At 43.2% G+C, this 24,962-nt stretch overlaps 1 protein-coding gene across 1 annotated transcript in view; it reads right to left on the bottom strand.

The window, feature by feature from the left end:
- Positions 1-24,962, bottom strand: part of Cyria (CYFIP related Rac1 interactor A) — a 114,469-nt gene that overhangs the window by 11,657 nt on the left and 77,850 nt on the right. The window contains exons 3-6 of the mRNA XM_036171424.1: positions 24,656-24,735; positions 4,256-4,377; positions 3,457-3,562; positions 614-750 (exon numbers count right to left, since the gene is read on the bottom strand). Of these exons, the coding sequence (XP_036027317.1) occupies positions 614-750; positions 3,457-3,562; positions 4,256-4,377; positions 24,656-24,725 (435 nt within the window). The 5' untranslated portion in view covers positions 24,726-24,735. The remainder of the gene's footprint in view (positions 1-613; positions 751-3,456; positions 3,563-4,255; positions 4,378-24,655; positions 24,736-24,962) is intronic.

The raw sequence follows: 24,962 nt of genomic DNA, 5'->3' as shown, positions 1-24,962 counted from the left end.
AGACAACATAGGGAGCCCAGACAAGAGTGTTTGTAAATATGGCAGGACGTCTCTTTGTCATTCAAGAGCTGGAGCAACCATTAAAATTAAGAGGCTGGGGGCTGGAGAGATGGCGCAGAGGTTAAGAGCACTGTCTGCTTTTCCAGAGGTCCTGAGTTCAATTCCCAGCAACCACATGGTGGTTCACAACCATCTATAATGAAATCTGACGCCCTCTTCTGGTATATGGCAACCTTGCAGAAAGAACACTTTACATAATAAATACAATAAATCTTAAAAAAAAAAAATAAGAGGCTATAACTCCAGTGTTCTGAAATATGTCCCATTTTTACTGTGGGCAGTATTTCTGGGAAAGCACATTTGCCCAGTGTGGAAAAGAAGACACTTGTATGGGGTTTCTCTGCACTCACTTGACAGATTTCAAATTTCCACATGCAAGTCACCCTCTTAGCCAGCTCTGACTGCACCACGTGGAATGCAAATATTCACCATGTTATAAGCCTCCTTGGGGAAGGTTTTCCATCTGATTCTCCCACCCGGACCCTACAGCCTTAGCAGAAGAACCTTACAATGGTGCTACCCAGTTCAACTTCCACAGCACATGTGGCCTGACCTTCAGCTCATCAAATCGAAGGGTGAAATGTAAGATTTCTGCAAATTCCTTTGCCAGAGCCTGCTCCCTCTCCAGGTGTTGGGTCGGCGTGTAGGGAGGACATGTCAGAGATTCCAGTAAACTCTGAAGAGCTTTTTCTGAAAGTCAGGGGGAGACAGAGATATACTTAGGGAGACCAGAGACATGCTTAAGTAGCACAGTGCCCGGGTACAAGTTGACATTCTCAGAGGCCACCTGCATGGCTGTTCCCTTTCCCCAATGTTTCCTAAGCCCAGTTCACTTAGTAATCTCACTTCCTGAGCCTTGTAGAAAACCATGAATACATGTATGGAGCTTGTGTGCCTGAGAACCATGAATGATTCAAGCTGAGATGAGCAGGCTGAGGAGAAGGCGCCAATCAGTGAAATGTCTGCTGTGCAAACATGAGGACTTACTTTATGCCTATGGCACCCACAAAAATTGCCCAGGCATTGGGGTACAGACATGTAACCCTAGCTTTGAAGGTGGGCATGAGGACAGGGATGGAAGAGTCAGGGATCTATGGGGCTGGATAGTTTAACCAGTCAGTGAGCAACAAAAGACCCCACGGTCAGTCTCTGATCTCCACACACATATCCAAGAGCCCCGGACACATGGGTTAAGTCACCTGCTTAACACGGTGGAAATTCTGGTCTTCTTCAAGCGTGCTTCTCTGTTTCTATATCCCCAGGATATTCTGCTACAAATCTACCTTACCTACCACATTTACCTTAGTCATTGTTCTTACAATAATCTCATCCCTCCCATTTGCAAATTTCTAATCATTCCCCACTCTTTTTGCTTCCCTATATCTTTTAAGAGCAAAGTCATTTAACCAATCTTCTATGGCAGGAGTTGATGAAACTATGACCCATAAGCCAAATCTGGCCCACTGCTTGTTTTTATAAATAAAGTTTTATTTAAAAGGTAGATATGTTCATTACTTCCTGTATTGACTAGGACTACTGTTGGTGTTGGCACTAGATGGTAAAAATCTAGTTACTGAAAAGACAGGATAGTTCACAAGATGCAAATTCTTTCTCAGGTTGGAATTTCAGCTCACTCCATACAAATGCGAGGAAACAGAGAATTTAATTGCTCTGCTGCCTGAGCACCTGAGGCAACCTTCTTTGTTTGTGAAATCAGTTTGTACCATCTCCTTAGCTGGTCTTAACAACAAGTCCTTCTCAATATCACAGTCATGGTTTTAATTTAGGTTTTCCTCTTAAAATATGGCACTCATTTTAGAGGCAGATTAAAGCAGAAGTTGCTGACTACCTTTTCCACTCTAAATATACTATATTAACAAATGAAACCCCAAGCACTGGCTTCGATTACACCATACTGATGGTGGCAGGGAGCCAGGCTGTCAACCTCATTTGCCTCCACTCCAGCTTCTGCAGAGTCATGCTGTTTCTGTGCAGCTTTATTTTTGTTTTTAGAGCTCAAGTAAAAATGCCAAGTTTATTTTCTGACATTTTGCATCCAGCTAATTGTGTTTTTTTGGGGGTGGGGAAACCATAGCATTGGATAAATTCTATCCTCCAACTTAGTTTTCATTAACAACTGAGACCAATAGACTGGAGACTATTCCAGTTGTCATTAGAGAGACTTGATCCAGCGACTCATGGGAGCAGATGCAGAGACCCACAGCTAAACATTAGGCAGAGCTTAGGGAACTCCATGGAAGAGGGGGGTGAAAGGATTATGGGAACCACATGGGTCAAGGACACTATAAGAACACAGCCCTCTAAATCACCTAAGCAGGGCTCACAGGGGCTCACAGAGATTGAAGCAACAATCACAGAGCCTGTATGGGTCTCACTGAGGTCCTCTGCATATATGTTATGGTTGTGTGGCTTAGTGATCTTGTCAGGCTCCTAACATGGCAGTGAGGGTGTCTCCTACTCTCTTGCCTGATCTGCGGACCCTTTTCTTTCTACTGGGTTGCCTCATCCTGCCTTGATATCAGGATTTCTGCCTAGTCTTATTGTAACTTGTTATGCCATGTTCAGTTGATAACCCTGAGAGGTTGATAACTGCTCTTTTCTGAAGGGAGACAGAGGGGTGGATCTGGGGGAGAGGGAAGGAAGGGAGGGAGGTAGGGGAAACTGTGGTCAGGATGCAATGTATGAGAAAGAAAGAATAGATAGGTAGATAGATAGATGATAGATAGATAGATAGATAGATAGATAGATAGATAGTAGATAGATAGTAGATAGTAGATAGATAGATGATAGATAAAAAAAACCAAGACCAGTTTGGAGTGATGGCTCATCAATTAAGAGCACTTGCTCCTCTTAGAGAGGACCAGCATTTGGTTCCCAGCACCCTCATGGCAGCTCACAACCATGTGTAGCTCCAGTTTCAAGGGATCTGACACCCTCTTCTGGCCTCTGAAAGTGCTTCTATGCAATGGTGTCCCTAGACTCAGCACACAGGCCCATATAGAACAACAACAAAGAAGTCTCAAAGAAATGCTATCAGTAGGCTTTGAAGAGCTGGGCACAGATGAACACAGTGACAGAGTGTCATGACACCATGAGAGAGAAGAAACCCTCCATGTGCCAATCAATGACTTTCAGAGAAAGAAGCACGTGGTAGATCAAAAGAAAGAAGAATGATGGAAGTTGCTTGTGAATATCCTCATAATATGCAAGTGGGGGATATTTTCCAACATGTAGAGCTGTTCCCTCTACTCTCTCAACTGGCATAATAATAATAATAATAATAATAATAATAATAATAATAATAACAATAAAAATAATAAAAATAAAAATAAAAGAAGTGCCATGTGGGACATGGTAACTCTAGCATTCACTCACCAAGCCGGATGGAAAATTCATAAAACCGCTTCAGCCTCACAACCAGGGGACAGACCGCGTTCCAAGCCTTTTCTTGAAGTTGAATGTCATTGGGATTTTGAATGGCCTACACAGGAGAAAAAGGGGGTGATGATGAGTTTTCAGTTTAAGAAAATTAGTTAGCTCACACCAAATTACCCTGAATGATTTTAGTTTAAAAAGAAAAAAATGCAATCCCTAATGTGCTTTGAGGATTAGAACCACCTCAGTTGACAATGATTATCTGGACGATTCCCCAAAGAACTCATTCTCAAAGGCAGTTTCAACACTTGAACATAAAGCTAATGGGTCCCAGGTAGATCTTGTCTAGTCTCACTTGCTGTTGTGTTCTTGGGTTAAAGACAAAATCGGAATTGGAAGACTTAGCTCTCTCCATTAGCACTTGATTCATCTAAAGACTGCTCATTTCAAAGAATGGAGGCTGTGGCTATTATGCCTTTTCAGTGGTACACTGTGTCCTTGACAGTCTGTAATAATTTCTATAATTATGGTGACCTTGAAGCAGAAATGCCATCTCTTAATAGACTTTTCCTCAGTAGCATCCTGACAGTGGTATGTTCTCATGAGGACAGGGGCAGAGGCAGGGTAAATTTCATAGAAGTGTGTGTGTGTGTGTGTGTGTGTGTGTGTGTGTGTGTGTGTGTGCGCGCGCGCGCGCGCTTGTGCACGGGCATGAGCATGCACACGCACTCGGCGTATGTGTAAGGTTTTTCCTTCTCCCCAAAGGGTTTTGGTCAGTTCGGTGCTGCCATTGACTTACATCTCGAATCTCTGGTCCTGCGCCTTTGTAAGCCTGCAGGTCTGTGAGGATGCTCTCAGAATCTTGGAGGACAGCACTGATCTGGTTCCATATCTCTCGCTCTCCTTCTGTAGGCTGGGCATCTAAGTGACAAAGAAACCAAGAGAAACTGAGGCTGGTGTTTCCCAATGGCTCTCAAAGTCCATAGACAGTCAGTTCTCCCAGCGAAGCGGCCCCTTCTCTTCCTCCAGCTTTGGAAGTTACTCTGCAACTCTACAAGCTGTCAGGTGAGGAGACTGAACACAGCTTCTGCCCAGTGGCTTCGTTCAAAGCACCCAACAATCTTTTTGTGCAGATTCAACCTAGTATGATCAGTCGTCCTAAGTGTTCATTTGCTAATTTATTCACATAAAATGCATTTTTGTATGCCTTATGTTCACATTGGGTAATAGGAGGGGTAAGCATTAGTTTGGAGGAGCCAACTTCATTTTAACGACCCTTTCATTGTGTTTATTCTTCCTTAAAGCTATTGCTTCCAAGGTGGTCAAAATCCATAACATAAAAGGCATCACCTTAGCCATCTTCAAATGTGGCAAACAGTGCTGTCAATAAAGATATGAATCCTTCCCAACATGCAGCTCCATAGCTCTCTTGATCTTGTAAAACCAAAACACTGTATAGCGTGTATGCTTTTTAAGAGGAAAAATTGCAGGCTATTTTTCCATCATTGAAAATGTGCAGACAAGTATAGATGAAAAGAAAAAAGCCCATTTTATATAAAGTTCTTTTATTTTATATATTTATATTATTTATATTAATATTATATATATATATATATCTGTATATATTAATCAACTTTAAAACTCACTTAATTTGAGACTGGTGTGATGATTCTTCAAGTAAAAGGCACTTGCTGCAAAGCCTAATGACCTGAGTTTGATGCATGGGACCCACCTAGTAGAAGAAAAGAACCAACGCCTGAAGGTTGTCCCAGGAACTCCATGGGTGTGTCATGGCACACCCTCTCCCAAAGAAGTGGATGTAATAATAATAAAGAAGAAGACGGGTCATTAATGTGCACAGTAGCGGCACATCATTCCAGAACTGTGACATACAGAAAGCACCCGACACACATAAACATCCCATCTAAGACCCAAGACATTGGTAGAGTCTCCTGGGAATTCATCAGTGCACAGAAATACTCTTAGAAAAGAAAATCCATGAAAGTGAGAGGGGCTAGTCCAGAGGAAGAAAGAGGTCAGCAGGAGTAAGACGTATACACACAAGTTTCTCAGCCAAGACACACAGGGAGTTCGTTGTCAAAACGCCTGCTCTGTTTATCGCCGGTCTTTTATTACCGGTAGAAACATGTGCTGTGCTTAGGTTCACATAAACAAAGGCAGCATTCTGATAGCCACAAGGTGCTGTCTAAGCTCTCTAGGCAGGTCTTGTGCTCTGGCATCTCTGGAACCCTGGCAGGTTCTTAACCCCAGAAGCATTTCATGGAGACGGACAGATGAGAAACATGGGCTTTGAATCAGGCTAGTTTCTTCCTGTAAGGTGATACCACTGCTCAGGGAGAGAGGGACAGACAACATGTCATGTACCTATGTTTCCAGGCACTCAGATCCTGAGATGGGGGATGCTGTCAGCTGACTTAACTAACAGAGCCACAAGGACAGAGTTGCATGACCTCTGACACTGCCCTGACCCAACCCCAATTGTACTTAATCTTTCCATAATACAGAGGGCAGATGCTCCGAAAGTGTGACGTTTTCATCACTAGTGGGACTCTGGGGTGTCATAGATGGATTCACAAGACAGGTAAAGGGAGCACTGGCTGAGTGCATACGCAGACGGGGCCACAAGGGGAGAGTTGATGGCCAGAGATGAAGCTCCTGTCAAACTCCAGAGGAGTGATGTCCTCAGTGAGTTGTGGACTAGTTTCTTCACCAGGTCCTGCCAAAGACAAAGAACTTGGCAGTTTCCAAGGAAACAGAAAGACAAAGAAATTGGTAATTTCCAAGGAAATAGAAACAATGTCAACTAGGGAATAAGCAGGTCCAAGGTTCATGCTGGTCAGGGTTAGGGAAAGAATGTGGTTTGGAAGGAGTTGGAGAAGTGGGTGTAAAGAATGATAGCAGAGGTGGGAGATAGAAGGAGGTATATCCACAAGGAGGGGACAGGGTGGCCAAGGGCCAGGTGGCTGGCTGGAGCACAGCTGGGCCAGGAGCGAGAAAGAGATGTCGGGAGAGAGATCAGAGGCTGACCCAGGAAATGAAGGGGGAAGCCCAGCCAATTCCTCCTCTACCCCTGACTGCTTTGCTTCCCACAAACACAGGGTAGACATTAACAAGTCTGAGGTGTCTCACAATATGAATCACTTCATACGCTATCCCTTCTTGTTTCCTCAAAGCAATACGGACATCATAAAAAGAAGTCTGCACGCCCATGAGCTGGGAAGCCCATCACTGCAGAGAGCACTTGGGTAGAAAATCCAGGCAAGGAATTTCTGAATTGCAATGGCAGCAGGGAGGAAAAGACAAGAGAAACAAAACACAGCAAAGCAAAACGCCTACAAAGCAAATAAAAATGAGGCACTCGGGAGCTGGAGAGATGGCTCCGTGGTTGAGAGCACTGGCTGCTCTTCCTGAGGACCTTGATTTGATGCCCGGCACCCACACAGTGGCCAACTGTCATCCGTAACTCTAGTTCCAAGGGATCTGAGGCCCTCCTCTTGGTTTCCTTAGGCACGACATACATATATGGCACACAGACATACATGTAGCTAAAACACCCATACACATGAAATTTTAAACACAACATAACAACAAAAATCTACAGAAAAAAAAAGTACTCTCTCAAATCCAGGAACACACTGTTTATAAGGTAGAAAATTCCCAGGTGAGGTATTTAGAGAAGAAAGCATGTCCAATACAAGGAGGGTTCACAGTTATACAACTGTTTGTGAAAGAGGGTTGCTTTGGGAGGCAAGGAGATGGGTTGACTCTCCCCTGTCATGTGGTCCCATCCCAACAAGTCACTAAGGAACAGTGTCACATGAAACAGAATTAAAATTAAATGGGCTATCAGAACACAGACAAAATCCAAAAGGCATCCTGTTTTTGACCACGGAACACAAAGAGAGAAAGTTTTCACAACACTTCTGCTATTTCACACAAAATAGCAGAGGAATTTCTTAAGTGTTTTCAAAATAAACATCCTGCGGGTAGCCTCAAAGTGTTCCTACAGCTGGGAACAACCAGCCCCTGTTCTCCATAGCAGGTGAAGTGACATTTTCTTATATAAGCTGAAATGGACATTCTTTTGACCACAGAGAGTTTGCATGTGTGGCTTGCGGGGTGGTATCCTTTCTCTGTCACAGGAGGTGGATTAGGGGTGCAGGGTGAGCACTTTCTACTTGACGGAGCTGTTCTAGCAGCTAGAGGATGTATAAACCAGGACCGTCCATCCCCAGCCTCATTCTCTGGGAAACTGTTTCCTTTGGCAGATGTCCTGCCCATTAGGAATGTTTGTAGTGTGGTCCTGTTTAGGAGGTGGGGTGCAGAAACCTAATCCATCACTCCCACTTCCATCAAGGCTCAGAGATGTGTTGGCTCATTTTCTGCCGTAATTTGTTAGTCTCACGGGATACCTGATTTCGCCCACCTTTCCTGTCACGGAACTGAAGTCAATTTCTCTTTCAATCAACAGTTAGGCCCCTCATGCCAGCCAACAGGCCACCATGCCGTCTGGGCCGGAAGGTGGAATATTCACAAGGGACTCAAATCACTGGTGGCTCCAGCTTCCCAGGGCAGAGTGACAGCTGAGAGGCTCGGATCTCACGACTGGCCAAAGTTCTGACAACGTGACATGCTGTTGTCACCTAGACAGGTGTTGAGTCACACTTGCAGTTATCCTGGGCTGGATATGGACCAGGCTGCAGGTGGGATGTGTCTTTTCTAGTGCCTAGCTTGTGATGCAAGTGGGAAAAGAGTTGTACAACCCCAAGTGACATTTAACATCGTCCCGAATCCATACAGAATCCAATGATTCGTCCCACTTTTATTCCATAGTAAAAAAAAAAAAAAAAAAAAAAAAAATCAGAAGTAATTAATAAGAACTTTATCCACTAGACATAGTTCTCTGACCATATTTGTTTCAGTGTCTGGTTAGTATATAATATGGGCTCAAGGAAAATGTGCTAGACAGATAGTTGAAGGAATGATTTATATATACTTTTCACATGTTTCAGGATTTTTTTTTTTTTTTTTTTTGAGACAGGGTCTCATGTGTTTCAGGCTAGTCTTGAACTCACTATATATTGCATTGATTGTCTTGAATTTCTGATCATCCCCTTTCTGCTTCCCAGGGGCCAGGGATTCAGGTGTGCGCCATACTGGGGATGGAACCCAGGGGCTTTGGGGATGCTAGGCAACCACTTTACTAATGGAACCTCATTCTTAGCCCCATTTGGGGATGCTTGTCTTTGAGTTCTGAGCTCTTTGGATACAGGGCTTACACACTTATATTCAGTACTCTTAGGACATCACATTTAATGGAGATAATAAGAATTTAGGAAACAGAATTCAGTGGGTACTAGGAGGCAGTGGAATAAACAAAGGTTCCACACACACCCCACCCCACCCCCGACTCTGTCCTGTTTCCTTCCCACAAAGAGCTTGTACACTGTTATGTATCTGCTGCTAAGATATCCATATTCACCTGTGCCCAAACGGACCCTGCTTCATCAACATGTGTACTTAAATCTCCCACCGCTCAGGGCCTCGCTGTGGCTGGCAAGCTGCTGGGACATTTGCTCTGTCTGGAAGAATGAAAAGCTGCCAGAGATCTACCATTGCAGCCCCGTGACTGCCCTTGCCTTGCTTTGTGGGACAACTCTGAGAGGAGCCGGATGCTCTTCCAGCTCTCTCCACATTCAGACTCAACTGCGGACCAGATTTCAAAAGTTTTTTGGGTTTTCAGATGTCAAGAAATGACATCCTGAAGGGGACTCTGAAGAGTTAGTGCTGGAAAAGGTTACTGTGCTCAATTCCCCCCAGCAACCTTGAGAGCATTTGCTGAGTGACTAGCCACTCTGAACTATGTTCTTCGCTTTTCTATTTTTAACACGAAGCTTGACTTTTTATGAAATGGTACAACACACACACACACACACACACACACACACACACACACGCACACACACACATATTTATCACATTGATGTACACATACACACATAACAGATATTCACATATGCACAAACACACATACACACATGAATATACACATTCACACACTGTGCACACATATGAACACATAGGCTCATATACACATACCCACACTCATCACTACTCATGATGGCAACGGGTCCTTGTTTCCAATTGCAGCCAGTGAATTCTTGGGTGATGTTCCTTCTAAGACTCACATTCTGAACTTCTAATCATCTTCAATTACTTTAGTGAATGCAGAAGAATGGCTACACAAAGTGAGTGCTCATCCTATCTGACAATGGAACTGTTAAAGTCCCAGTGATTTACACAGGCAATTTCAGAAACCAATACCTCTAGGAGGGTCTGGAACACCTGTATCCTTAGCCATTATCCAGGTGATGATTTAAGGCTCGTTTTGGACTCACTGCTGTGGAAAGTGTAAATCATGTGTGTATTGTGACTGTACACACCCACTTTTGTTGTCAAGAACTCACTAAATTCCATGTGTCTACAATTTTTAATAGATAAAACACCCGTTTATCAGTTAAGATGAAGGCTATTAATTTTGTTCGCAGGCAGGGAATATATTGACTGCTCCTCCTTTGGATGTAATTGCTAGTGATGGTGCATGTTAATTTCCAACATTCTGGGTGTCACTGGAGGCTAGGTGGAAGGTATCTCTGTGGTGGACTCTTGATATTTTTTTTTCAAAGCAGAATGCTTGGCATTCCTCTGTGCTAATGGGAAGAAAGTAGTTGTCTTTGTTTGTCAGAAAGACTTTCAGTAAAGCTGCCACAGGGAACAAGGGCAGGCCTCAGACTGCAAAGGGGCTGTCAAATCAAAAAGGCTTTATCTCTGTAAATCAGCCAAGGCCTCATCCTGTCTTCAAAGGCAGCAGGGACACCTAAACCTTTCCCCACAGCCTACTTAGGCCTGTGAGGAGAATCTGACAAAGGAGCAAATTAACCTAAAATAATCTGAGGAGAAGACACAATTTATGAGATGCCTTTGGTCTTGAAGGCAGCCATGGCATTTCATCATCAGGATGTATAGCTATCTCTGTGCCCCAATGACTGCTGGGTAAACACTGGAGCGAGAAACAGCAGAAAGGATTTGCCTAAGCCATAAATTAAATCCCCAGCCCATCTTCCCACCCACTTCCGTACTCTCCCAACCCCTCCTGTGCTCCAAATAAACTAAGAGACATAAATAATTACCTGGTGTTAAGTTTGGGGGATGCAAAATGGTAATGACCTATAGCAGAGCAAGACACTGTTTACAGAAGCAGCTTGAAATTGCAAAGGTCCATTGGAAAATGTAAGCGGGGCCTGCTGACACATTTGTTTGGACATTAGTCATCACATACCTGAGCCCATGGAACAATCACCCCAGGGACTGATCAGGGTTGGGTGGGTGAAGGGTTGTCTATTTCATCTGCTCCACTGGGATTCCTGCGTGGATGTGGTACTCTAAGGGTGGAGTTTTGAAAGCAAATCCCATGCCACCTTAACTAACACACAATGAATACCGCCCTGAGGGCACACTAGCTAACCTCTCTAAACTCCAGATTAGATCTCAGGCCAAGAAAGGGAAGTTAATAATAACCCTGTCTGTTCCTACCTGAAGGGATGAAGGGAGAATTTAGACAAGGTTAAAGGTCTTAGAAAGCTGGCATGCTAGAATATTATGGAATGTAAAAAATCTGCATTTGTGTGTATTTATGTAGACGTGTGTGTATGTGCACACGCATAAGTATAGGCACATATGTACAGAGGCCAGAGGTCAACCTCAGGTATCAGTTCTCACTTTCCACCTTGCTGGAGAGAGGGTCTCTTATTCTTCACCACTGTGTACACGGGCTGGCCAGCCGTGAGCTCCCGAGGATCCCCGTACCTCCAAAGTTAAGAGCCCTGGATATAGACATGCATCACCACATCCAGCTTTACATGAGTTTGGAGGATCTGAACTCAGGTCCTCACAATAGCATGGCAAACATTTTATCCACCGAGCTGTTTGTCCAAGCCCTGCGAGAGCATATTTGTCACTGAGTATTTGTGTTGGATCCATAAACTGCTTTTGCAGGTCTGTTCTGCTCTGATTTTTTATTATTCTCCTTGGTCGAGTAAGCATACTAGAAAAAGACATTTGATCATCTAATGAAAGAAATGTATTTCCCCTCTGCTAGACCCTCTAGCTTCCCCTGGGCAGATACAAGACTGACAGAGGACAGGTGCAAGCAGAGAGCAGCTGAGGCAGGAAGTGGGTCTGAGTCACAAAGGCATCCCAGAAGACAGGCTAATCCGATACAAACCTTTGTTCCCAAGAAGAGGAAACTGAAGCCTTTCGTAAGTACAGCGATGGGATGATGTTTTAGAATTTCCTTAATTATCCACTTAATTATCCCACTTAATAATCCACTTCCTTAATGATCCACTATCATCCCTGGATTAATTTATGAGACATGGATTTGCCTCATAAGAACAACATTTTTTAAAAATTCATCCTTAATTTTTAATTGTGTGTGTGTGTGTGTGTGAGTCTGTCTGTGTGTATGTATGTGGATATATGCACATGTTTGAAGGAGCCCTCAGAGGCCAGAGGCACTGGTTTCTCTGGAGAGGAATTACAGGTGGTTGCGAACCACCCAGCGTGGGTGCAGGCAATTGAACATGGATCTTCCGCACGAGAAGTGTAGGGGGCTTCTGGGGAGCAGTGTGTGCTCCCCACTGTAAAACCACCTCTCCAGCTCCTCCGCTGTTTCAGCCACTACCTACTAAGGAGTATTTCTTTAGCCTAATTTAGGATCCATTCTCCTGACTAGCACAGTATCTGATCTCTGTTTGGGATGTACCCAATTCCTGTACTATTGTCTCTGTCCTGCTCATATCGCATTTTCCCAATGAAAATCATCTTTTAAAAAGCCTGTAAGAAGAGATCAAGTCCTTCTAATACTCTCATTTTAATGTGCGACATCTTATCTTTCCAGGTCTCTTTGCCCCCAGCAAGAACACACCATCATAGCTGCTTCATCCTTAAATGTAGGAGGATTCTTTGCCTATGGCCACTCAATTAGTGCCCTCCAAAACCAATGAAATTATCCACCGTGCTCAACGAGAGGACAGACGCAGGAGGTAACAACAATCGAAGCACATGACTTCCCATAAATCTTCATCCCAAGAAAGTGTGCACCAGGGATGGGGTAAACATACCCAAGCAGAAGAAAACAGCATTGTTCAATCGCTGACAGTGCACCAAACAGTAATGCCTGAGCCAACAATGCACCTTAGATGGCCTCCCCAACCAGACGACAAGATCTCCAGTTGTTTATACCATAGGGTGGCTGGTGCTCAGAACACCCTTCAAGATCACTTGAAAAACTGGATCATAGCAACTATAAGGCAGTCATTCTCTTTCCATGGCTTTCAATCTGTGGGTCACAACTCCTTTGGGGGTCGTAGGACCCTTTCTCAGGGGTTGCTTGGGACCATCGGAAATACCAGATATTTACATTCTGATTCATAACAATAGCAAATTTACAGTTATTCAGTAGCAAGGGCAATAATTTTGTGGTTGGGAAACTGTATTACAGGGTCGTAGCATGAGGATGGTTGAGAACCACTGAATTAAAAGGAACAGAGAATAAGAAAGTAGCATAAATACAATTATAATGGTGTTCAGATTTAATAAAGACATGCAATACACACACACAAATAGATGAACCTTGAAGATGTTACAGTAGCTGAAATAAACTAGTTACAGAAAGAGGCACATTGTGTGATTTCACTTCTGCAATGCACATAAAAATGTCAATTAATAGGTGTAGAGTGTGGAGTCAGGGGCCATGGGGGTAGGCAACATAGTCGCTAATTACCAGAGATGAAGCTTCTTTTATGCAAAATGAGTAAGTTCTAGACATAGGGCGCAATGATCTGGCTAGTTAACAACAGTGTATTGTACATTTAAAAATCTGATAAAATGATAGAACTCATGGTAGAACAGACAATATCAAAAAATTAAAAGTGATTAACTTTACGTGTATAGCAGTTTCAATCTTGATTAGTCATTTATCCAATTAAGGGAACTGGAGAAACCTCAATGTGCTAACCATATATTCAAGGGCGTAAAAGAATTAATGTTAATTTTGTTGTGTGTAAATCCATAGTTCTGTGACAAAATTCCTTACTATTGTGGAAACAAATAAAAATTATAAGAAATAATGCTTTCTTTCTAACAAAGAGAACATGTCACACAATATAGAAACCAAGCCTTTGCTGTTTTTCTTGCAGGAGCCAAGGCTGTATATTGAGTGCAATATAATCAGAAAAGCAAGTCAACTGTCCTAGACAATGGGGGCAACAGGTGTATTTAGGTTTGGCAGAGGAGAAGCAAGAAAAGGAAGGTTCTACAAATGTAGGGAAGAAAAAAAACAATGGAAACGTCCACGTGTTTGCATGTTCACAAATGATCCCATGTGCAGGTCCTGCCCTGGAAGCAGAGAAGCCCTAGGGGTTCACGGCAGAAAGGGAATCAGTGTCAACTTGGCAGCATGGTACCACGAACCCAATGCTGACAAGAAAGAATGGAGAGCAGGAAGCAAAACTAAGAAGATACCCTGGGTGTGGGGCCTTAGGTCTACCTGAAAGCACAGTAGAAAGCTCAGGTTGTAAATAGTCTCACACTCTGGGTCCTATGAGAGCCAGAGGCAGTGGCTGTCCACAGGAGCATTCCATGGTAGTATGAGAGCCAAGGGACGTGGCCTCTGAAGCACGGTCAAGACAGAGTGTCTACAGGAGCCAACATGGGGAACATGGGGCTGATTCAAGTGAGTCAGGGGGCAACCATCTCCAAGACAGTGCAGAACAGCTGGTCTTCCTGTCTCTATCTATACACAGATCTGCCTTCTCTAACACTCCATGCAAGTAGAGTCCATAGGCAGTCTCCCTCACTGGCTTCCTTCCCTTAGCTTAATGGTTTCAAGGCTTGTCTCTACTGTAGCATGTTTTAGCAATTCACATCTTTTATTGATTATTAATATTCCATGGAATGTATAGACCACATTTTATTTGCCTATTCATCAGTTCATGAGCATTTGGATTGTACTTTTCAGCCATAATGCATAATGTCCCACATAGTACTCAAATATAAGTTTTATGTGTATGTTTTCATTTTCTTGGACATATACAGGAAGAGCTAGATTATATGGTAACTTGAACCTCAACCTTGAGCACTTCAGACTGTCTCTCAAAGCAGATGCAATTCCCAACTTGCCCGAGCATTCCAATTTCTTCTTAGTCTCAACAGCACGCTTATCAATTTCACTTTGATGACAGCTGCCCTGCTGGGCATTCTCTCATGGTACTTCTGCCTTGCACTTCTCTCCTGGTTGATGACACTGAATATTCCTTTCCCACGGATACCTGACTTTGGGTGGAGAAATGTCTGCTCAGATCTCAGAGCCATCTTTTGATAGGGCAAAATGTTTCCTAGTAGACAAAAACTTCCTCCCAAGTGAGGTGCTTTTGAATACTTCAAGATATTTATCATTATTTGTTGTGTGTGCCTGTGCATGTGCATGCCTGTGTGAGTGTGTGTGAAAGAGAAAAAAACAGAGAGAAAGGATGCTACTTTGTAACTTAAGCTATCAGTAAGCTTACTATAAAGTCTGGATTTGCCTCCTTCTTCTAGTTTCTGAGTTCTGAGATCACAGTCATGTGACCACCATACCCCCGCTAAGCTACTTGCACTTCTATTGTCTCGGAGACTACTACTCAAAACTCACAAGGTTGCTTGCTATGGCTTGCCTGGTACTGAACACAATGGCGGGTCACTGGATGCATCAGTTAAAGATTGCAACCAAACTGGCTGAGCACTGGAAGCAACCAGAAAGGTGGGGGTAACCAAATCCTTAGGGACTAGACCGCGGAGTCAGATTTTGGGGGTGAAGCTTAGCTCCCTTTATAAAAGAGAGTTCTTCAGATGTTTCTAATTACTCCAGCCTGGGAATCAAAGCAGCCCCTTGTGTGGAAGGCTGCTGCCTGCTGCCCACCTTAGGGGCCATTGTGGAGGCTCCTACCTACACTAGGGTTTTAGCCATACTTGCACAATGTCCTTCAAACCATCACTCACTGAAGGGACATTCATTAATCTTCCCCACTACAACCCTGCTTCCTGGCCTTCAAAGAGGAAAGTGAGGCCTAGTAAGGAGACAGGAGAGGCAAAGGGAGAAAAATGTAAAGGGATAAAAGATACAATGAAAAAAAGAAGAAGATGTTAAGGGTCTGTGGGAAAATAGGAGCATAAATTGTAGAACTCACTGAAAAGGTCAACAGGAATTTAAATCAGATCTTTGCCACTGAGGAACCCAAGGACAGATGTATCTAATTTTGCATTATGTTTTGACCCAGCTTAATTATATCTATTTGACCCAGTTCAATTATATCCCATCACTGACTTCAAAAAGAATATTCAACACTGAAAGAAGACGTGCTAAATTTATTTAAGCTGTTACTACACTGCTCAGCCTTCCTTCCTCTCTCCATCCCTCACTCCTTAACTCTTTACCACCCAGTCTCTGGATAGAAAGAAAGATCTTTCCCAGGGTGACTGGTGACACCTGAATGCTCCACGATCATGCCCCATTTCCTTGTTCTCTTCCTTGACCACTGTACACTATCTGGACTCCCTATGTTCCCCTCACTGCCTAGATTTGGCTTGCCTGGTTCTTCCTTTACAAGATCATCATCTACCCCTGATGCTCATGCGGTACCCAAACCCCTGGCTCAACATAAGGCTAGGTGCTTGGTCACAATACTCAGTAAGGCTCAGGCTCTGCCCCCAGGAATCTCACCTTAGCAGGGTATCCTTCTACTGTCTTGGAGACTATTACTCAAAACCCACAAGGTTGCTTGCTATGGCTTGCCTGGTACTGAACACAATGGCGGGTCACTGGATGCATCAGTTAAAGATCAATACCAAACCAGCTGTGGCATCTCTCCAGGATCCCTTACCCACTGAAGACCTCTTCAGTGGAGTGCCTGAAGTTCTCATCTGTTCAGTTCCCATTTATGGAAGGAATTTGAGCTCTTCTGTCTGGATGTGAGCTCCAAGGATGAGCCTCCAGCCTTAAGCTTGGCAAGTATACTTAGCATCATCTAACCAAACCAGCCTTCCATTCAAGCCCCCCTCTCCGTTTTCCCAACAGACTTTCAGTGCTCTGTCTACATTGGACTTCCTGTTGTTCTTCAAACATGTCCTTTCTATTCTAATCTCCATGCCTTTAATCACACTATTTCCATCTGTTGGAAAACTCCACACCCCATCTGGGCTGGCAGGAAAACCAGTCATTCTTTACAGCCCATTAAAACACCACCTGTTGCAATATGTGCTGTCCTAGCCTTTCTGTGGCCCTCCGTTTCCAGAACCTAGATGCAAGATCTGTTCCCCCTCTGTCCTCTGGTGGCACGGTATGCCTTTCTCAAGTCTCCTAGTTTGTCTTCAAGTAAATGTCTATCTGGTTCTCCACTTCAGTCTGCAACTTTTCCATTAGGCCATTCATTGTCAATTAGCTACAAATTCTGCTAGTGTGTGGCTGACGTGGAAGTTATACCATGCTCAACATACCCTTTCTTGACTAAACTGCAACCCACAGGTTCAAGGGAAAAATCTTCCTAAAGCCCATCTTTATTACCATTGATCCTTCTTAAAAACCTTCTTCAGAAATACCACTTTTAAGCCATGGGTTGTGGTGCCACACGCCTTTAATCTCAGTCCTCAGGGAGGCAGAGGCAGGCGTCTCTCAAGGAGTTTAAGGCCAGCCTGGTCTACAGAGCAAGTTCTAGGACAGCCAGGGCTACACAAAGCAAGCATGTCTGTTGAGGGGGAAGGCAGAGACATTTAGGATAAAAAGAATGTTTTTGTTGTTGTTTTGTTTGTTATCATGACATATGTTTAGTTTGGAGAGGAATAAAACATGTTTTTCCTAGTCAGGAATAGAATGACGGCAGGGTACTTCAAAGAAGCTGCTGGCTGCTGTGATGAGCATTTGGGAACAAGGTAGAAGATGACAGAGGGATCCATGTCCCCATCTTACCTCCCTGTGTGACCTTAGCTCAGTTAGTTCCCTCCTAGAGTAAAACTAACCTTCTGGAGAATATGAAACAGGTTTCTTTGTATTTTCTCTTTGGAGAAAGCAGAATTTTGTACATTTTTCTAAATTTGTATTTCCTTTATAGTTTATATAGATTTATATATTTATATAGTATATAGATTATAGTTATAGTCCTAATAGGAAGCCATCAGACGTGGAAATCTGGTGCTCACTTCCTTGTCTTAGAGAAATTATAATATCTGTAAAGGGAGCTTTTGTATAGTGGACATCAAATTTCAATCTCTCATCTTATCATTTAGCCACCAGGACCTTTCACTGAATAATGAAACAATGTCCGAAGTACATGACCGAGCAAATCAGAGTGCGATGACCATAGAGAAGAGGAACTGAGCCCTCTCTAGGCCACCTTGCCTGCTGCTATGCAGGAGGGAGAGACTTTCCTAGGCAAACCCCAGAGGCCCGGGGAGGACCAGTTGGAAACCATTGTTTTAAATCCTTGCAAGCTTTATTTGTACTGTTTCCAGATTCTGAAGATTAACCCTGAAAAGGGACTCAACATCCACATCCACAGCAGCGGCAGCATAGAAAGCCAAGAAATGAAGACAATTAGATCAGCAGTGGGGGCTGCCAAATTCTGGCAGTTACATGGGAGTCAGAGCAGACTCATGTGGCATTTAGGGCTCCCCAGTGAGAATGGACATTGATGGACACTGGATTACTTTGGGTTCCTAGGTGTTTGGAAACTGTGATCGAATGGAGACTTTAACAAAAATCTTAACTACTGTATACATGGAATGCAATCATGCAAAATGTGTGCTATAAAAATGGAAGGGAAGCTGGGCAGTGGTGGCACACGCCTTTAATCCCAGCACATGGGAGGCAGAGCCAGGCGGATCTCTGTGAGTTCGAGGCCAGCCTGGGCTACAGAGTGAGTTCCAGGAAAGGCGCCAAAACTACACAGAGAAACCCTCTCTTGAAGAAAAAAAAAAACAAAAAACAAAAAACTTATGATTAAAGTTAAAGTAACAAAGGTTAGGATTACAGACAACTTATTTAACTTATTGACCGATCTTACTTTAACAATAATATATGCACACAGGTGGACAGACAGACAGATTTCAGAAGAATAATAGGTAAATTCATCTTGAGCTCCTAGCTGAAATCCTTATCAAACCAAATGGAAATGAAATGAAACCAAGCCAAGCCAAATGATAACAGCGGGGAGGAACTGGGTTAGATCTGACGTGAAGCATCTTTCAGGGAGTGTAATGAAGAGTTTCGTCGCCAGAATTCATGAGCTCCGGAACCACTTCCCTTTTTGAGCAGCTCTTTTAAATCTACCGGAGACACCGTACAACACCTTAGAGAGCGTTTGCTCTGCAACTTGGAAAGGTCTTTTGGCATTTAATTAACAAAACTGCTAGAAAATTCAGCCTATACGTGAAGACATTCTGACCATTTTCTTCAATATAGATAAACACTTGACAGGTTAAAGTTTCAAGCACGTTAAAGAGGGCAGTGGATGTGGATACAAAAGAGAGATCCAGCTGGGTTCCAGCTATTGTTATGGTTTAAAACAAAAGGGGAACAGGGAGATGGCTCAGTGGGTAAAAGCAATAGCCACACAAGCCTGATGACCTGGAATTAAAAAAAAAAAAAAAAAAAAAAAAAAAACTGGATAGGGTAGCCAGCATCTGTAAACCCAGAGCTCCTAAAATGAGATAGGAGGTAGAGACAAAAGAATCACCCAGAAGCTTCCTGGCTGGTGAGCCTGGAGTGTGCAGGGTAGAGCCTGGAGTATGCAGGATAGAGCTTGGAATATGCAGGGTAGAGCCTGGAATATGCATGGTAGAGCCTGGAGTATGCAGCATAGAGCTTGGATTATGGAGGGTAGAACCTGGAGTAGACAGGGTAGATTTTGGATTATGGAGGGTAGAGCCTGGAGTATGCAGGGTAGACTTTGGATTATGGAGGGTGGAGCCTGGAGTATGCAGGGTAGACTTTGGATTATGCAGGGTAGAGCCTGGAGTAGGCAGGGTAGACTTTGGATTATGCAGGGTGGAGCCTGGAGTATACAGGGTAGACTTTGGATTATGGAGGGTGGAGCCTGGAGTATGCAGGGTAGACTTTGGATTATGCAGGGTGGAGCCTGGAGTATACAGGGTAGACTTTGGATTATGCAGGGTGGAGCCTGGAATATGCAGCAGGGTAGACTTTGGAGTATGCAAGGTAGAGCCTGAATGTGTGGCTTAGAGAGCAGCAGCAGAAACTTGGGACCCAAGCAGCTAGAGCAGGCCTGTCACCAAGAGCTGGAGTCCCTGGCGCCAGAGCCCAGCAGAGACACCGCAGGAGAGGCTAACACTAACAGAGAGCAGCAACGAGCATCAAACACCCTTCAGAGAGGCTGCCACCCAGGGCAGAGAAGCAGCGGCTGGACAAGCAGCTGAGACACGCCCTTGCATGGAATAGCAAAGCTGAAGTGAGGCAGAGCTGTGCTCCAGGCTGATTGGCTGAGACACAGGAACCTAGGCCAGCCTGAGCACCCAGCAGCAGGATGAGGCTGAGCCACGGAGTTGCCCTGGGATGGCATTTGGCTGTGTTGCCCCGGCAGAGCAGGTGGGGGTGCAGCGGCCATGACTGTCCAAGACTGGGTTTACTCCCAGACCCAGTGTTGCTGAATGAGAGCCGTAGCTCACAGCGAGTCCTGGGTGGACATGCCAGTGACAGAGGCACAGACAATCCAGGACTGTGGAAGCTGAACGGAGCCAGCAGCAAAGGCTGCCCAGTTTGTTTGCTGTTGGTTCGTGCTGGCTATGCAAAGAGGTCTTTGACCAGCTAACAGCTTTTGCCCTACAGCAAATGGCCTGGGCAAGGCTAACTGAAAACGCCTCTGTGGCTCAGAGTGGGGCTTCAGAGACGCTGGTTTGAACTGGGTTGAATGCAAGGGGAACCGCAAAAAGTTTTGGTAATGGAACTTCTCATATTTGGAGCTGTTCACTGATGACTTGGACAGCTATATGAAGACTTTGGGGCGGCTGACTAGCCAGGGCCTGATCTTGGGTTGTCTGTGGAACATGAAGACTGGTACCAGAACTGACTCTTTGAACTTTTCAGACTGCAGAAATGGGACAATTCACTTGCGCATATAGACTTTATTACCTGTGATGACTTCTGAATTGTTTTGTTATGCATATATGTTTTATTAATTGTGGTGACTCATGAACTATTTTGAGTACAAATGAAACTTTTGTACAGAAATGGAACTGCTTGTGTAGACATAAAGAAGTTTGTTTTTTTTTTTCTATCTAGGCTCAAGATGCAGTTAAAAAATTATTTAAAAAAAAAAGTTAACATTCCTCAGTCTCTTTAGTTTAAATAAAAATATTTTCTTGTTCCTTGCCAAGAAAATACAAAAGAAATGGACAGTTTTCTTGACAGGTACCACATATCAAAATTAAATCAAGACCAGATAAACAATTTAAATAGACTTATTGCCCTTAAGGAAATAGAAACAGCCATTAATACCAACACTCTTCAAATTGTTCCACATAATAGAAACAGAAGGAACATTGCCAAATTCTTTTTATGAGGCTACAGTTATCCTGACACTCAAACCACCAAGAATGCAACAAAGGAAGAATTACAGACCATGATCCTTCATGAACATTGATGCAAAAATACTCAATAAAATATTGGTAAGCCAAATATAAGAAAACATAAAAAAAAAAAAACCTACCATAACCAAGTAGGCTTCATCCCACAGATGCAGGGATGGTTCAACATATGAAAATCTGTCAATATAATCTACCATATAAACAAACTGAAAAACAAACAAACAAACAACACATGATCATCTTGTTAGATGCTGGAAAAGCCTTTGACAAAATTCAACACCCCTTCATGATAAAGGTCTTGGAGAGATCAGGGAACATACCTAAATATATTAAAAAGCAATATATGCCAAGCCGACAGCCAACATCAAATTAAATGGAAAGAAACTCAAAGCAATTCCACTAAAATCGGGAACAAGACAAGGCTGGCCACTCTCTCCATATCTATTCAACATAATATTCACAGTTCTTGCTAGAGCAATAAGACAACAAAGGAGATCAAGGGGATACAAGTTGGAAAGGAAGAAGTCAAACTTTTGCTATTTGTAGATAATATGGTAGTATGCATAAGTGGTCCCAAAAATTCTACCAGGCAATTCCTACAGCTGATAAACATCTTCAGTAATGTGGCAGGATTAAAGATTAACTAAAAAAAAAAAAAAAAAGTAGCCCTCCTATATAGAAATGATAAACAGGCTGAGAAAGAAATCAGATAAACAAAACCCTTTTTAATAGCCATAAATAATATGAAATATCTTGGAATAATTCTAACCAAACAAGTGAAAGACTTGTATGACAAGAACTTTAAGCCTTAAAAGAAAGAAATTGAAGAAGATATCATAAAGTGGAAAGATATACCATATTCATGGATAGGTAGGATTAACATAGTAAAAATGGAAATCTTACCAAAAGCAATCTACAGATTCAATGCAATCCCCATCAAAATCCCAACAATGCTTCACAGACCTTGATAGAACAATACTCAACTTCATATGGAAAACCAGAAAACCCAGAATAGCTAAAACAATCCTGTACAATAAAGGAATTTCTGGAGGTATCACCATCCCTGACTTCAAGCTCTACTATAGAGCTACAGAAATAAAAACAGCTTGGTATTGACATAAAAACAGACACATGGATCAATGGAATTGAATTAAAGACCCTGATATAAATCCACACATATATGAAAACATAATTTTTCACAAAGAAGCCAAAATTATACAATGGAAAAACGAAAGAATTTTCAACAAATGGGACTGGCATAACTGGATGTCAACATCTAGAAGAATGCAAATAGATCCATATCTATTATCCTGCATAAAACTCATGTCCATGTGGATCAAAGACCTCAACATCAATCCAGTTACGCTGAACCTGATAGAAGAGAAAGTGGGAAGTAGCCTTGGAATGCATTGGCACAGGAGACTACTTCTTGAATATAACAAGAGTAGCACAGACACTGATACGACAATTAATAAATGGGACTTCATGAAACTGAAAAGCTTCAGAAAGGCAAAGAACAAGGTCAATAAGACAAAATGGCAGCTTATAGAATAGGAAAAGGTCTTCCCCAACCCCATTTCTGACAAAGGGCTGATTTCTAAATATATAAAGAACTCAAACTAGACATCAAAATACCAAAAAAATCCAGTAAAAAATGGGGTGTAGATCTAAACAGAGAATTCTCAACAGAAGAATATCAAATATCTGAAAGACATTTAAGGAATTGCTCAACATCCTTAGTCATCAGGGAAGTGCAAGTAAAAATGACTCTGGGATACCATTTTACACCTGTCAGAATGGCTAACATGAAAAACACTGATGACAGCTTATGTTGGAGAGGATGTGGAGTAAGGGGAACACTCCTCCACTGCTGGTGGGAGTGCAAACTTGTATAGTCACTTTGGAAATCAATATGGTGGTTTTTCAGAAAAATGGGAATCAATCTACCTCAAGACCCAGATTTACCCAAAGGATGCTCAATCATAGCACAAGAACACTTGCTCAACTATGTTCATAGCAGCATTATTCATAATAGCCAGAACCTGGAAACAACCTAGATCCTCATCAACCAAAGAATGGATAAGGAAAATGTGGTGCCTTTATACACTGGAGTATTACTCAGCTGTAAAAAAATAATGACCTCATGAAATTTGTAGGAAAATGAATGGAACTAGAAAAGTCATTTTGAGTGAGGTAATCCAGATCCAGAAAGACAAAAATTGTATGTATTCACTCATAAATGGATATTAGAAGTAAAGTATAGGATAATAAACCTACAATCCACAGCCCCAAAGCAGCTAGATAACATGGAGGGACCAAAGAGGGATGCATGGATTTCCCTGGGAAGGGGAACTAGAAGAGATCTCCTGAATAAACTGGGGGCAGGGGTGGAGAGATGGAGGGGATAGGAACTTGAGGGAGTGGGTTGGGCAGGCTGGGTGGGTGGGGTTGGGGGCAGGACACAGAAGGGGAGAGTAACAAAAGAGACATCTTGATGAGGGGGGCATTTTGGGGTTAGGGAGAAATGTGGTGCCAAGGAAACCCCCAGGAATCCACAAGGATGACCCCAGCTAAGACTCTTGGCAATACTGGGGAGGGTGCCTGAACTGGCCTTTTCCTGTAATCAGACTAATGACTACTCTAATTGTCATCAGAGATGCTCCATCCAGTAACTGATGGAAGCAGATGCAGAGATCTATAGCCAAGCATTGGGCTGAGTTCTGGGAGTCTTGCTGAAGAAAGGGAGGAGGGATTGCACGAGCCAGGGGATCATGACAGGGAACACACAGAGACAACTGACCTGAGCTTGTGGGAGCTCATGGACTCTGCACCAACAGAGATCTAACTGCATGGGACACTCTACATGTGTATGACAGTTGTGTAGCTTGATCTCTTTGTAAGGCTCCTAGCAGTGATATCAGGACCTGTCCCTGGTGCTTAGTTGGCTTTGGGGAACCTGTTCCCTCTGCTGAATTACCTTGCCCAGTCTTGACACAAGGGGAGGAGCTCGGTCCTGCCTCAATTTGATATGCTATGCTTTGTTCAAGCCCATCAGAGGCCTGCCCCTTTCTGAATGGAGACAGAGGAGAAGTGGAGGGGGAGAGGGGTAGAAGGGAAATATGAGAGATGGGAAGGAGGTGAGGAGGGAGGGGAAACTGCTGTAGGTATGTAAAATAAATGAAAAAATGTTACATAAAATAAATCTTAGGGAAGATTTATGGTAAAGTTTTATGTATATAATACCAAAGCTAATCCTTATATCAAAGAAAACCATGGACCAATTAAATTAAACCTTTCTTTGGGCTTCTAAAAATCATAAAGACAGGGTGGAGGAAAACAGCTTAGAAACAATGTCAGCAAGAAATGCATGATGCCATTTGGAGTTGGTTTGAGTCTCATACAAAATCTCTATGACTTCCCTACGAGCAAGCCCACCAAGCAAGTGCAAAGTTTCTGATGTTGTGTTATAGTGCTCAGAACTTACTTTCAAAATCCAGGAAAAAGTGTGGATAATTCTCAATTTCCCGGGTCAGGACTTTGAGCAAGTTTCCCATGCCAGCAAACCTAGAAAAGACAACACAAAAGCAAAAACCATCAGGGATATGAAAAGCTGACTCCTGTGCATACAGCTCCACCTTCACATCCTGAGGACCAGGAGGAGAGCAGCTCCATCACCTGGAGATGAACCCTGAGAACTATCACCTCACAGTTCATCCCTGAGCTGCTGGGAGCTAAGTAACCCTGAGGTGGGGCTCTCCAAAGCACAGCAGTGACGGGTGGGTGTGTCACAG

This window comes from Onychomys torridus, chromosome 21 (assembly GCF_903995425.1).
Source record: "Onychomys torridus chromosome 21, mOncTor1.1, whole genome shotgun sequence".
NCBI classification, from domain to species: Eukaryota; Metazoa; Chordata; class Mammalia; order Rodentia; family Cricetidae; genus Onychomys; species Onychomys torridus.
The sequence above is the reverse complement of the archived record's forward strand: the minus strand, read 5'-3'. Positions and strand labels throughout refer to the sequence as shown.